The 14317-nt window shown below is 56.2% G+C and overlaps 1 protein-coding gene across 2 annotated transcripts; it reads right to left on the bottom strand.

Annotated features, from left to right (window-relative positions):
• Positions 1-484: 484 nt before the first annotated feature.
• PKDCC (protein kinase domain containing, cytoplasmic) lies at positions 485-10400 on the bottom strand. Of its 2 annotated transcripts, none has more exons than XM_027555099.1 (7): positions 9607-10400; positions 5433-5555; positions 4542-4813; positions 3802-3881; positions 3460-3567; positions 1611-1784; positions 485-1402 (listed from the first exon to the last, which is right to left on the bottom strand). In XM_027555099.1, exons 1-7 carry the CDS (start codon positions 10243-10245, stop codon positions 1317-1319), a joined length of 1482 nt encoding a protein of 493 aa, XP_027410900.1. In that variant the 5' UTR covers positions 10246-10400; the 3' UTR covers positions 485-1316. The 2 variants fall into 2 exon arrangements, with proteins under 2 accessions (XP_027410900.1, XP_027410901.1); XM_027555100.1 differs by having other exon boundaries at positions 4542-4726.
• Between the last annotated feature and the right edge of the window lie 3917 nt (positions 10401-14317).

Genomic DNA, 14317 nt, shown 5'->3' with positions numbered 1-14317 from the left:
TGGGCCTTCCATGGACTTTGCCGTCTCCCCACCTTCCATATATTTATTTCTTGCTCAAAAAAAGAAAAGAAAGGCTCTGAAAAAGAAAAGTGCATTACCATGTGGTGATAATGGCCAGGACCAACCCCTCCACCAAGGCAAAGCCAACCAGACTGGAGACTGCTCAGGATCCCCTGGCATGGCTGACATCCCACCATTAGAACATGAGTCCTTTGGGTAAAGGCTTTGTATATTAGAAGCCAATGGATATTAAAATTTTAACTTTGTTAGGGGAAGGGGTTCCTCATGTCTTTGGTTAGGACAAGGATGTGGAGGACCAAGGAGGGAGATGGAAGCCATGGGAGTAGGGCTTGAAAACACATTTTGCAAACTTCAGTGTCTGCCATGGAGATTTCACTTCTTTGTCACACACCGCTCCTCCCCCAACTCCCAGACATACACCAGGGACAATTGAGTACAAGTAAGTCAGGCCAAGAAACTGTGCCTGGGGAGGTCAGTCCTTGCTGTGAAATGTCATTTTATTAATTGATTTTTTTTTTTTTTTTTACAAAAATAAACATTTTAATGAACAAAAAGTACAAAAGCTTCTGGATATACAAACTCCAGGAGGGGGGAGAGGCTGGTTTTGGCTGCTTTGCGGCTTTCACTGAAAGCAAATGAGGCAGAAAGGCCCCGGCCCCACCCCCGCCCCAGGTCCTGGCTCAAACTGCTACCTGCTCCTCAACCCACGACTTGGCTCATACCTTGTGTGCTCCTGCTCGTGCCCCTGGGCTGGCTGGCAGGCGCCCCCTGTTGGGTTCCCAGAGGCAGCTGCCCTGGGGTACAGAATCGCCCACATCTTGGAGCATCCCTTCAAGTCTCCGCTCAGGAGCTTGGCTAAGAGAACGTGCTCCATGACCGATTGTCCCCTCGCGGCCCCTGCTGAGCCATGGCACATGCAGCAGCACCAGCAGCAGGGGCTCTGGCTACATTCTCACACTATAAACACAGTGATGGGGCTGCCCATGGAACTGTCCCCACTGAGGGGCAGAGCCCCCAATGGGGAGACCAGCCTGAGCCCTACTGGCAGCCGAGACGGTGAGAGGGGCAGTCAGCTCCCTCCCCCTTGATTCCTGGCTCTGGAGCCAACAGTCCCAGACCTAGACTGGTAAACTCACATTTTTAACATTTGGCATTATTGCACGTTGTCCTGGTCACCTTGGTCTGTCTGGGCTGTCAGCTTGGTCTGCAGGGGTGCCCATGTGACATGCAGTGCTGCTAGGGCAAGTCACGGGCAAGCCCAGCTGGCGGGGATGGTCAGCAGAGCCTCAGATGGCTCAGCCAGAGGCCCTCACATATGTGGTCTTGCTGGGATCAGGGACCACGTGGCTCCATCCTGTCTTGAAAAAGACCAGTTGCCGACCTGGAGGCAGAAGTGAGAGGTAACAGGACTGGATGCTTCTCTCTCTGGAGGCAGGGCCACTCTCCCTAACACAAGGACACTCATCTCATTCCCTCAGCCTCCTTGTCTTCTCATTGTTTCTGGCTTCTGATGGGGGGCCACCACTACCCATCAGTCTCTTCTGGGGAGTCTGGTCACCTCCCTCAGGATGTCCTTTCCCCCAGCTCACCTGTCCAGGTGGTCTGGTTGGTGACCACAAAGGCCTGGCACTGGGCATGGTTCTCACAGATGTCCACGGCCTCGGCCAGGTTGAACACGGAAAGGAGGCAGCCTCCGTGGTGGTAGGATGGCCAGCATCGGTAGTCCTCCTGGGGGATAGTACTGTCGGGGAGGCGCTGGTACTCTGTGGGTTGGAGATGGAGCTCAAGTGAGAACTCTGTGTGGCCAGGGGTGAGGGCTGGGACCACTTGCCTTAAAGGGCTAGGAGACCCATTTCTTAGATGTAGTCTAAAACCCAGCCCAGTCTTCCTAGCATGGAGATGCAGGCAGCTACCACGGTGGAACTGGGATGACCACTCAGGAAAGGCAAAGCTCAGGTTACCTTTTGGGAGATACACATCTCCCAAATCTAAGGGCACACAAGTGATTTAGGCTGCATGTGATGGTGGGCACGTGTGTGGCCACTGGTCTGCAGACCACACTTTGAGGAGCAAGAGCTTCCAGGTGCCCTTGGTCCCATTTCCTTCTGGCCTTGGGGAGAGAGGTTAGGCCAGCTTCCTGGGTAGTGGGGGTCAGTCATGAGTTTTTGAAGTTCAGAGGCATGCAGATGAATGTAAAACACAAAGGATTACCATTTGGGAATCCACAACTTGAGTGTTTGGGGCACAGGCTGGCGGAAGAATATGAAATCTTCCCATTTCACAGAAAGAGCCCCCAGAGGCTCTGAAAACTTCTCAATCCAGAAGCTGCTTCACTGCAGGCCTCCGGTTCATCAGAGTCTTTCCTGCTGCCTGGGGAGCCCCAGCTTCGGACTGATAATGCAGAAGCCCTGGGCCTTGGCCACCCCGCCTTCCTGCCTCCTTCTTCTACAGGGACTAGACCAAAGTCCAGGGCAGGCTGTGATTTATAGCCCCATAAACGGCGTCCTCAGGGACAGAGCCAGCCATTGTTCACCTCGTTAAACTTTATTTACAGGGCTAACGAGGGCTCCCCCACCCCTAAGACTGGCCAGAGCTCCTTGAATACGGATGCTGCCCATCCCTCGCCCCCTGCCAACCATGCTAAACCCCAGGGCCTCAACGGAGGGACCACGAAGCCTGCAAGTCGTGACTGGAATTCTCTCCCTGCTCGGGGGCTCCTTAACTGGTATCAGGTGGAGCCATCTCCACCCCCAGCCATCCTCCTAGCCCCTGAAGGGTGAGGAAGGAGAGGGAAGTAAACACAGACTGTGTTCCAGCTGTGTAAGAGGAAATGAGTTAACTGCTTTCACACATTTCACCTATCATTTACTCCTCGGAAGAATTTTGTGAGGCAGGTAATACTGAACCCAATTCACAGATGAGGAAAGTGAGGCTCAAGGTGTAAATACCTTGCTGAAAGTACACAAAATACAGAAGGAGCTTTGCAGCCACCCAGAGAAGGGGTGTCGGAGCCCAACCCCCGGTTCAAGGCAGAATTATAGTTATTCCCGGGCTTCCCTGGTGGCTCAGATGGTAAAGAATCTGCCTACAATGCCGAAGACCAAGGTTTGGTCCCTGGGTTGGGACGATCCCCTGGAGAAGGAAATGGCAACTCACTCCAGGATTCATGTCTGGAGAATCATATGGACAGAGGAGCCTGGAGAGCTACAGTCCACAGGGTTGCAAGCAGTCGGATACGACTGAGCGACTAACACACACATACATAGTTGTTCTAGCTCAGTCAGAGGGAAGATCTCTGAGTGAAGGCCAAACAGTCTCTCTGCATCACTCCAAGTGAGTCTCAAAGGGAGGTTGAGCCACTTCCCCAACTAGGGAGATCACTCTCCTCGAACTGCTCCCCACCTTCCCTGCCCCTGAATCCCTATAGGGGCCACTCACCGGCTTGGCTGCCCGCAGTGGAGTTCTGCAGATACTGCCCGCTCCGGTACAGGTGCAGCACCTTCTCCAGCTGGGCCAGGGTCTCGTCCACCCCCCAGGCAAGCTCTCCTGCAGAGTGCAGTGTGGCTCTCAGAGGGCATCTGGGCTCCTACATCTCCCTCCCCACCCCCACCCACCCCAATTCTGGAGCCAGGGCCCTGATGACCGGAGGACTGGGGCGGGGGTTTGCCACAGAATCTACTTTGGGAAGTGATGTTTCTGGACTGTGTGCCATCCTGGGCCATTCTTGTTCCCACGCTGGCTGGAGGCTCGGGGGACAAAGTGATGGGAGGCAGTGCTCACCTGTGGCGTTGACGATGCTGTCCAGCAGGGGCCGGAGTGAAGGCGGGGCACTATGGGGCAGGAGGTATGTGAAGAAAAACCTGGGGCCGAGAGAAATCAGGGGCTCAGGGTCCAGCCTGTGGGGACACAGCCTTCCTCTACACCAACTTGGGACAGAACCCCTATCTCGCTAGGGAGCCTGATCCCTTGGGCTAACCATCTCACCCATATAGCACCAGAGGGTGCCTAGGAGTCGATTCAGACTAAGGAGTCAATTCAGCATGTGCCCTGTTGGGGTCTGAGCAGATGCTAAGGCCACAAGTAACCAAACTGAGGTGTGTTTCCCCATCCATCCTGGGGACTTGTCCACCCCTCAGCCCCACGTTATCCCCCAGACTGACCTGTGTCAGACCAACTTCCATGGCTTGGCTCTATGAGGAGCTTCCACAAGTGAAGGGCCTGGGGAGGAAGGGGCAGGGCCCTCCCACCAGCCCTAGGCTGAGTCTGACGCTATTTTAAGAAGCCTCCAGCTGCCACCCCCTAACCCAGATTCTCCTTGGAGCTGACTATTTTTAGCTTCATGGTCAGGAGCCTGCCTGTTCCCTTCTGGATGTAGGGGAGCCTTTCTCCGCCCCTGCCACTCCATTGGTCATGGCAGAGTCTCCGGCCTTGGCTGGTCTCTTGGACCCCGTGTGAGCTCCCCTCCCTGCCATGCCCCCTGGGGCCTCTCACTGGTCCTCCTGAGTGGGGGTGGAGGTCACCTGTAGGCATTGTAGAGGTTGCGTTTCTCATTCATGGCCTCGCACCAGCCCTGGGCAGAGCAAGGCAGGGTGAAGTTCCTGGCTGGGAACTCGAGTATGCAGTCAGCGTTGCTTGTGCACGGCGTCTCCTCCACACGGGCGTCATCCAGATCTGTCACCTTCAGCTCCCCGTCCACCAGCACAAACTGTCGGGGGCGGAAGTCCAGCAGAGTGACCGAGCCCAGCGGGGAGTGGGCCAGGTGGTGGAGAAGCCGGCCCAGGCTCAGGCAGATCTGAGGGGCAGACACCGGACTGCTCACTGCTTTCCTCCAGGGAGGGGAGCCTGGGGGCTCCAGGGTGCCCTCCTCTGAGGCTCTGGACTGAGCTGTGTGTGTGTGGGGTGGGGGAGGGTTTGCCTTTCTCTTAAAGGCTCTAGTGTTCACTAAGGGCTGAGGCCTGGGACCTTACGGAGCAAACCAGTGATTTTCTACGACCCCATGGCTGGCCCGACCCTGAGGGTAACATGGAGAAAGTGGGGAAATGGGCAAGGGAAATCTGGGGACTCCTCCCTGAAGTTCCATCTCAGTGTGGGTTCTGCCTAGTGCATGCAAACAGAGGGCAGGCCAAGATGACCTTAAGGTCTTTCTAGACCTAGGACACTGGCCCTCCTGCAGCCAGGCTGAGTGAGGGGGTATGTGTGTGTGTGGAACAGGAGTACAAAACCAGGATCCTCTCTGCCTTGGTTTGTTTTTTTTAACCCTTTGGCTGATGGCTGAGTCAACTTCACGGCATCCCTCCCTCCCTCCCTCCCTCCACTAAGGAGGAGTCCAAGCTGCTCTGGAGGGCTGACCTTCTAAGGGAGAACCATCCCAGCCAGGAGCCCAAGGCCAACTGGCCCTCCTCCCTGCTCACTCGGAAGCGATCCTCCCAGGAAGTCTGCAGCAGCTGGATCATCTCCACAGGGGCGCCCAGCTCCGTGATGGTGGTCAGGGTGTCTGGGATGTCCTCACTGTCCTGGTAGCAGTAGCCATAGAGCTGAAAGAGGCCCAGGCGGGTCATGGGGTCACAGGGTGGGGACAGGAACGAGGAAGAGCTGGGTTGTCAGATGCCCCCACCCTCCCATCCCTAGGTCTCTGCTTCAGCTCAGGCCAGAAGAGAATAGCAACTCTGCCTGGGAAGCCTGGGCTCTAGCCCACTGTTCTAGCAGCCCCTTACCTCTGGCCACTCAGGTAAATGGGCAGGTCTGAGCACCATGTGATAACCATGTGCCAGGCACTGTGCTAAATGTTTTACATGCATAACTCAATTCTTAGAATAACCTAAAAGGGCATAGTTGGTACTATTAGTATCTCCAATTCCCATGTGAGGAAACCAACTCAGAGAGGTTAAATTACCGCCACAAGGTCACACAGTTAAGAAATGCAGGAGCTAGGATTTAAATATATGTCACTCTGATTCCACAACCTTGTTCTTTCCAAGAGTACCATTTGCTAACTGGCAAACCAACAAATGGTTATTGTACCTCCTCCCCTGTTCTAATGCTTGTCTTTGCTTCATCATTTCCACTTATAGGCACCTTCATTTTTCCTTTGCTCTGGTTTTTCTGTAGGGAAAGCAATCTCCCTAAAGATTTGTAACAAGTGTTGCATCAGTACAAAAAGAATCCAGGGCTCATACCCTTGGGTGTTCTTTGCATAACTGGTTGGGGTGGGGGAATGACCCATTATCAGCTGGGGTAGTAGTGAGTTCCTGGGGAAGGTCACTGTTCTTTGAGGGCATGGTCTCAAGGGCCTTTCCACTCCATAGGATCTAGGGGAGGGGCTTTGTACAGCTCAGCTGGCCAGGGGCTTCTGGGAAACAGCCTGACTTTGTCACCGACACCTACACCAGGATCCATGGAGAGCCCTGCTTGTTCCCGCCTTTCCCACCTCGCTGCACATCAGCTAAGGGATCAGCCGGTGCTCAAAACACCCAGCACCCTGTGGGGCAGGAACACAAAGGCCAAGTTGTCGGGGCCAGAGTAGGAAGAGAGGAGAGCTGAACGACGGGGTGGGGGTGGGGTGGATACCAGCAGAGCCAAGCCCCTGGGCTAGATGTCCCTGAAGCTTTCACCCTTCTCGGTTCCACTCCTGGCCCCTACACTCTCCCTTCCATCCCAGTAGGGACCTTTTAGCTCCCCCATCCCTGGAGCCAGCCACCTCAGTCCTGCCAGCATGAGGGAAGGCACATCTCAGATCACTAGGGTGACGACTTAGGGGATCGGGGGAAATCCCGGGTGCCCTCTTCTCCCCTCCTCTTCTTCCCTCCCACCCCACATCAGCCTAGGGAGGCCCCAGATCCCAAAGGCGGCAGCGGTAGGGGGAGGTAAAAGGAGCAGCCCTGGAGCCTGGTTCTCATTTTCTTGCCCAGAGTCTGAGCCTTTGTGGGAAACTTCTGAAGGTTATTAAACACCCGGAGGTCGTTAAATGCGCTGTTAACGAGGTATTAATCAACACCCCTCAGGAAAAAATAAAAAGACACCATTAACCCCCCCAGGAAGCGAGAGGCTGAGCATTTCAGTCGCATCTTTTGTTCCTCTGGGAGAAGAAATATACTCTGGCAGGGCCAGAATCAGGGCCCAGGCAGGCCTGGGGCCCCAGCTGAGGCCGGCGGCCCCAGAACGACAGAGGTGCAGGGGAGGGGAGACCCTTGTGCCCTTTGACCCTGGGCTACAGAGGCATCTATCACGTGAGGGAGTGTGTGTGCGCGCGTGTGTTGTGTGTGTGTCAGAGGTGGGCTGGGGAGGGGTCACAGAAGATGGATGGAGACATCCCGCCCGGGCAGTCCCAGAGACCAGAGCAAGCTCTGAGAAGTGCCCAGTGGGACAAACTGTCCTGGGCCTTTGCTGTTTGAACACCCACGGAGCCAACTCTGGGGCTGCCAGAGAGGGGGAGGGAGCCTCGGGGAGCGGGAAGCACTCTCTGGCTCCTCCCTGGTTCAGCAAACAGTCGAACAATTTTGAAATTTTAAATGATTAAGAGGTATTAAAACATTATTTCTAGTTCCCTGCACACCTGAATGGAAGCCTCCTGAGTAAGAAGACCCCCAAGTAGAAGACCCTCTTTGGAGGCAGAGGTGACACTGCTAAGAAGCCAGAGGGATACTGGCCTGGGGGTCTGGGGATGAGACCCCCACCAAAGCCGTCCCTAAATTCACCCCAAGGTTCCTCCACCTCCCTGTAAGTAAGGGTAGCTTTTCACCGCTCCCCTGATAGAAAGGACCTGGGACCCTCCCACCCACTTGTGTCTTAAGGCAACTCACCCCAATCCCACCCTGTAAGAGTCACACAACCAACCCAGTCTTGGTCTAGAGAGGGACTGAGTGAAAACCAGTTATAATTTTTTTCTTTGAAACCTCCAGCATTGTGGTGGGGGCCTGACATTAAAGTGGAGGACCATTCTGTGATATACGAGGGGGTGGTTAGCTGATGCTCGTATTGAAGTCTGGGTGGGGTAAGAGAGGGCGGGAGGAGTTCCTTAAGAGACAGGAGAGCACAGCAAACCTCCAATCTGCCTTAAGGGAGAGGGCTCTTGAGTCAATTAACACTCAATATCCTGCTAACACACTCAAGACCTTCCCCACTGCCTCGGAATCTGACTGACACCCCAGTTTCCAAAAAGTTCCCAGGAGCCCCCAGGAAGGGAAGAGAACTAGATCCTCCCAGTTAGAATAGCCACGTAACCAGCTGCTCATTCCCTGCAGCTCCAGAGTCAGCTATGCCACCAGGCAAGCCACCCACAGCTGCTGGCTCTGCCTGACCTGCAACCAGTTCAGAACCCAGGACCCAGTCAACACGTGTCTGATCAGGGCTGGGGTAGCCTGGGTTCCAGCAGTGATGTCAATAGTTCTCTGACTTCTCTCTACTATTCTGTGATGCCCAGACCTGGGGTCCATCTCACTCCTGAGGAAAGAAGGGAGGGACTCCTGGGTTTTTGCTCAATTCTCCCGGGTGCAGAAAGATTCATGTGAGTGGGCTGGGAGGTGGAAGGTGTGGGCATGGTTCCTAAGCTGGGGAGCCTGCACACACCCTGTGTTCCCTGGGCCAGGAGCAGTCAGGGATTCCCCTCTCCGTCTGCTCAGACATGTGCCAAGGGAACGGTTTGTCTAATCCCAGGACTGACTCAAGGACGTAGGAGAGCTGGGGGAGAGGAGGAAGTGGGTGTGTTAGGGCAGTGCTGGGACTGTGAGACGCCCACTCCCTCAGTCTAGCCTGGAGGGGACAAGGTGGGGTCTCATCTTTCCTCTCTGCTCCCCAGTGAATGGGAGAGACAGAGTCCCATTTACTAGGAACCTGGGCATCTGGCCTTCTCAATCCTCCAGTCTTTTGGCCACATTTGCTCAGGTAATGTGACTCTCAGACCCTCAGGCCCTCAGCCTGTTCCCTGAGCATTGAGCTAGGATCCCAAAGGCTTCCCCAAAGCCTACTTTGAGGCCCAGGGGCTCCTCAAGGAAGGGCTATGCATTTTGTGGCCTACTATCCAATCCCCTCCAGTTCTTCCAGTGGCTTCTGGGTGGGGTACCAGATATTCTTGGGGAATCAAACCTGGTCTTTTTCTAGCTCTTCCCAACCCCGTTTGCTGTGCCATCCCACCTTCAAAGTCAGATAAGTCACTGTTTGGAAGTTGAGAGAAGTGGGGTTCAGATTCCATCAAGAAAGTGAACGGATCACTGCAGCTGTGCCCCTAGCTCAGGGATGAGCTCTGTTCAGCGTCTTGGTTTGGGGTCATTTCCCTGGTGCTCAACACCCCAGCTCCAGCCAGAAGCAGGGTCCTAAGTCCAAACAGACTCCAATCCCCATCCCGAGTTTGGGTACCCTCTGTCCTGATCTGTCTTGGTGTGGAAGCTGAGGAAACCGGGAGTCTCTCCGGACGGCCACCCAGGAGTGAGAAGCAGGGTGGCGTAGAGGGGAGCTGCCATGGACCGGGTTCTGTCCCCTAGTTTAACCTGGCACAGTCACTGGGGCTCCGCTTCTTCATGTGTAAAAACAAGGGACCGGACCTAGGCACGTCCAGACAGCACCCTCAGCCCCGCACCCGCACCCTCGTACCTGCAGCACGTTGGGATGCCGCAGCCGCTCCAGCAGCACCATCTCTTTGAGCAGCTTATGGGCCGCCAGTCGATAGCAGCCCCTCCGCGCCCCGAACTCGCGCACGCAGCTGCCCAGATCGTGGCCGCTGAAGTCCACCGCCTTGAGCGCCACCGCCGCGCCGCCAGGCAGGCGGACCCGGTACACGGCCTTGGTGTAGCCGGAGCCCAAGTACTGAGCGCCGGACACGTTGCGGAGCGCGGCGCAGCCCAGGCGCGGGCCCGGACCAGGGGAGCCCGGGCCGGGAGCCGGGGGCCAGCCCGGAGCGCCGTCGGGCAGGGGCCGGGCCCGCGGGGGCCGGGGACGCTGCAGGCCCGGACCGCCCGGAGCCAGGTCCATAAGGCGCCGCCGCTCCGGCCGGCCAGCCCCGGGCCCGGGGCCCCCGCGGGAATAGCGCTGCACCTCCTCGTAGCGCGCTCGAATCTGCCGGGCCAGCTCCCCGCGGCCCCCGCGACGGCCCGGGCCCGGGGCTGGTGAGGGCCCCGGGGACTGGCCGGGCCGTGGAGGCTCCGAGCCCGGTGCGAAGAGCACGTTGAGGACCGAGCCCAGCAGGAAGGAGGCGCAGAAACCCGCGGCCACCGCCGCCCGCCGGCGCCGCATCGCTCCCCTCCCCCCGGCCGGCCGGCCCCGCGCGGCTCCCCGGCCGCGGCCCCGGGAGGCTCAGGCTCCGAGGCGGCTCCGCTCTGCGCTCCGCCGGCCCCCTGCCCAGCCCACGCGCATGGCCCCGGCGGCCCCGACCCCGGCCCCGGCCCCTCGCGGGCGGCACATCGGCCTGACACTTGCCTCCCTCTCGCCCTGCCCCCGCCGCTTATAAGGCCCGGAGCCGCCCCCGCCCCCGCCCCCTCCGCCTCCGCCTCCCAGCTCCCGGCCCGAGCCAGTCCTCGGCGCCGCCCCCTCCGGCCGGCCCGGCCTTCCCCGCTGACTGACAGCGGGACCTCCTCCCGCGGCCGTCCGGGCCTGAGAAGCGGCTCGGAGGCGGCTCCGGCCCTGCCCAGCCCGGGATCGCCGGCCGGGGGAGAAGGGGAGGCGGCGGCGGCGGCCCCGGAACGAACCGGGGGGATCGGACCCAGAGCGAGGGCGGATAACGGGGCCGGGGCGGCCAGATAACGGGCCCGGGAGGCGGTCAACTGAGCCGGCGGGGCAGGGTTGGGAAGCAAACGGAGGGGCGAGGCCGGCGGGTAACCTGTTCCGGAAGGGACAAGTAGCTGGGTCCGGGGTGCGCCCTCCCTGGGACCCGGGGCCGTGGGGCTGGCTGGGCGCGGGGAAGGGGCGTGGGGCCCGCCGCACGCGGGGGACGCTGCTCATCGCTTAGTCGCGGATTCTGGGGGCGGGAATGGGGAGGCGGGCGCTCAGGGGCTGGCACCTGCGAGCGCCCGTAGGACGGGAACTCTGGGATCCGAAGAAAAATCAGGAGATGCCCTCTTCCATCTCCCCTACCAAGTTTTTCTGATTTTCCTTGTTCCTAAAGCCCCACATCAAACCCCTACCCTGAGGATTCCCGCAGACAGACGTTAGCCGCGGATCACGAATTTTATTCGTGCTAGTAATTTGTATAAAGAGCACTTGTATCCACGGACATGCGTGGTCCTGATTGTCTCTGGAGCGTGTTGCATTAGTGTGTCTGAAGGGGCCACTGTCCGAGGAAGGGAGTGTGTACCGTGTGTGTAAGTAGGTGCTGACTCCAGCAGAACTTCTGGTCCCTCCTCCTCCCTCCCTGATTGCATCATTAGCGCTAATTGAGGAGCTTTCACACGCCAGCGCATTAGTTGTTTGGAGTGAGCTCCCCCCTCCTGGGAGAGATAAGCCGCCGCCCCTCCCCCTCGCAGGCCTTCGCTTCTTCAGCGCCCTGGAACTGTCCACCTAGATCCCCCCACCCTTCTTGGGCACCTTCCTGTCCCCTGGTCCTTTCCTGGTTAATCGCTTTCTTCCTCTCAGTGTCAGAGATTAGCTCGAGAGGAGGCAGGAGGAGGTGGAGGGCCTAAAAAAATCTTTCCTTCAGGAGGCTGAAGAGTTGTGAATGCAATCTCTGTGATGAGAAAGACAGAAATCTCTGGCCGGTTCTTTTGGACCTGGAAGGGCAGAGGACAGCTCTGAATCCTCAGTCATCAGCCTGTGATCCTACTGTTGTGGGGGTATCCAGCCCTGACTCCTAGGGTCCCCTAAGAGTGGGAGATTTGGGGTCCAGTCTAACTTAGCAAGCATGGGAAGGGCAGAGTGAGAGAAGCCTCCATTGTCCTGAGGACCTTGGGTTTGGTAGAGTCTGGTCTGGTCCTGTTTAGCTGCTCTACCCTGCCCCGGCCCTTGGCTGCTGGGTGTGGGGGAAGGCTCTGAGCAGATGCCCTCCCCAGCCCTCACACCAGATGTCTTTGGTCTAATTAACTGTTCTGGGAAAACCAACCTGGGTTTGTAAACAGAGCTACTGGCTAAAGTCAACAGGGAGCAGCAGCAAACAGCAAACATTCCCCTCACACTCAGCCACAGTCCAATCCCGCTCCCGAGGGAAGAGGGGAGCCTTGCGGATCCTGAGGCCTCCTGGCCCACATCTGAGTCAGGGAAAACCTCTCTTTCTCTGTGACACCAGTATGGACATTTCTTTACCCCAGTGGCTTAGACAGTAAAGAATCCACCTACAACGCAGGAGACTGGGGTTTGAACCCTAGGTCGGGAAGATCCCCTGGAGAAGGCAATGGCAACCCATTCCAGTATTCTTGCCTGGAGAATCCCCACGGACAGAGGAGCCTGGTGGGCTACAGTCCATGGGGTCCCAAAAACTCGGACATGGCTGAGCCACTAACACATTACTAGTCTTAGGGGCTCCTCTGCTGGGGAGGACTGGGGATTCTGGGAGGACAGAGTTGCCATCCTAACTGCTTCCTTTCCAGAGAACTCTTGGGATATATTAGTCCAACCTCCTGATCCATGGGGAAGCCATTATAGGGCGAATGTTCCTTAAAGAGCTTTCTTTGGGGCCTGCTGTGCTCTAGGATCTTGGAGAAACCTCCTAGGTAGGGCTTGGCATTGTTGAATCTCTAACTCAGAGTTGGTGAATATAACATGAACATTGTTAAGTTCGTTACACATCATGTAGGTATTATAATAACATGGTCTGAAATTAGATAATTATTCCTGTGATATCTTTGCCAAGCTTCAGTGTTTCTGTTATGGTTTGAAAGTTCAGTGCACACAGGGCCTGAGAAAAGGCCTGAATATACATACATACAATGCACACGCATGAGCCCATGGACAGTGACCTCACACACAGGAACAAAGGCATTTCAGCTCTCGTTCTCACACTCACTCGGTCTCCCTCGCTGGCTCTCAGACATACAGACATATACAATCTTTGATGGAAATAGGTTTTTGGCCTCTGAAAAAGAGAGGTTGAACGTTTTAAACAGATTAGAGTTTCTGAATTGGCAGTTTCTTGACTTCTTAACCAAATTGTGCTTGTTTGCTTTCTTTTTTTCTTTGCCACCCAAGGAGTAGAATCATCATTTCAAAGAACTGGAAAAGACCTAAAACTCTTGTTCAGGATCCAGATTTACTATCTGCCCTGTTCCAAAGACCTGGCAAGGCCGGTAGCCTGGGCCTCCCTGACCAGAGTCCTCAGGCCCGCAGGCAGCTCAGAGCACTGGGGCCCTCCTCCAGCTCTTACTCAGGGCCATGGTGGTGGTGCTGTGTCTGCCTGTTCAAGAGCTCAGTGCTTCAAACACACCATGTTTTCCAGCCGCTCCCTCTACTTATCACACCCTCACCCCATCCAAACACTAGCTTGGATAGCAATCCTTAGGGAGGAGGCAGATGGTCCAAACTCCAAAATACTAAATTTCTTTGGAAATATCTTCAAAATACATGTCTTTCTGCATGCTTTGTCAGATTTTCTTAGGCTGCCAGGATAGGAATATCATCTTCTCCTCAGTCCTCTTTATTGTCTGCCTTCTCCCTCCAGGCCAGGTCTCAAATACTTGTTTTGGAATGTCACTCTCCAGCTCAGAAACCTGGAGGAGAAACTGAACTGGACCTTCAGGCCTTTGGGATCTGGCTCCAGCCCTCCACCTGGCCCAGTTCCCCTCTTTTCATTTCCCTGAACAGAACCAGACTCCCTTGACCTGTTGCCTGCACTGGCTCCTGACTTGGAGCCGTCATTCGTGTTTTCCCCTGTGGCCCTCCCAGTTCCTTCTCCTGAAATGCCCACTTGTAGCCTTACCTACTGGCTTCCCCAGTGGCTCAGCGGTAAAGAATCTGCCTGCAATGCAAGAGACTCAGGAGACACGGGTTCGATCCCTGGGTCAGGAAGATCCCCTGCAGGAGGGCATGGCAACTCACTCCAGTATTCTTGTGTGGAGAATCCCACGGATGGAAGAGCCTGGAGGGCTACAGTCCTTAGGGTCACAAAGATTCGGACACGACTGAAGTGACTTTAATACTCAGTCCTCAGCCTTTCCACATCTTTGCTAGCTGCTAGCTGGTTCATCAAGGTCTCCCAGAAAATAGTGAGTCACAGACACTGCTACTTCACTTGGGATACCTGGATCCTTGGGACCTTGAAGGCCTATTCTTAGAGTTCTGTGGATTTATTTTCTTTAAAAGGAAATGTACAAAACACATTTCTCAGGTCTTGGAAAACTTGATGTAGACCGAAGAGTTTGGGGCTACAAGAAACCAAGACACC

This window comes from Bos indicus x Bos taurus, chromosome 11 (genome assembly GCF_003369695.1).
Source record: "Bos indicus x Bos taurus breed Angus x Brahman F1 hybrid chromosome 11, Bos_hybrid_MaternalHap_v2.0, whole genome shotgun sequence".
NCBI classification, from domain to species: Eukaryota; Metazoa; Chordata; class Mammalia; order Artiodactyla; family Bovidae; genus Bos; species Bos indicus x Bos taurus.
Note: the sequence above shows the minus strand (reverse complement) of the source record. Positions and strands in the feature narration are given on the sequence as shown.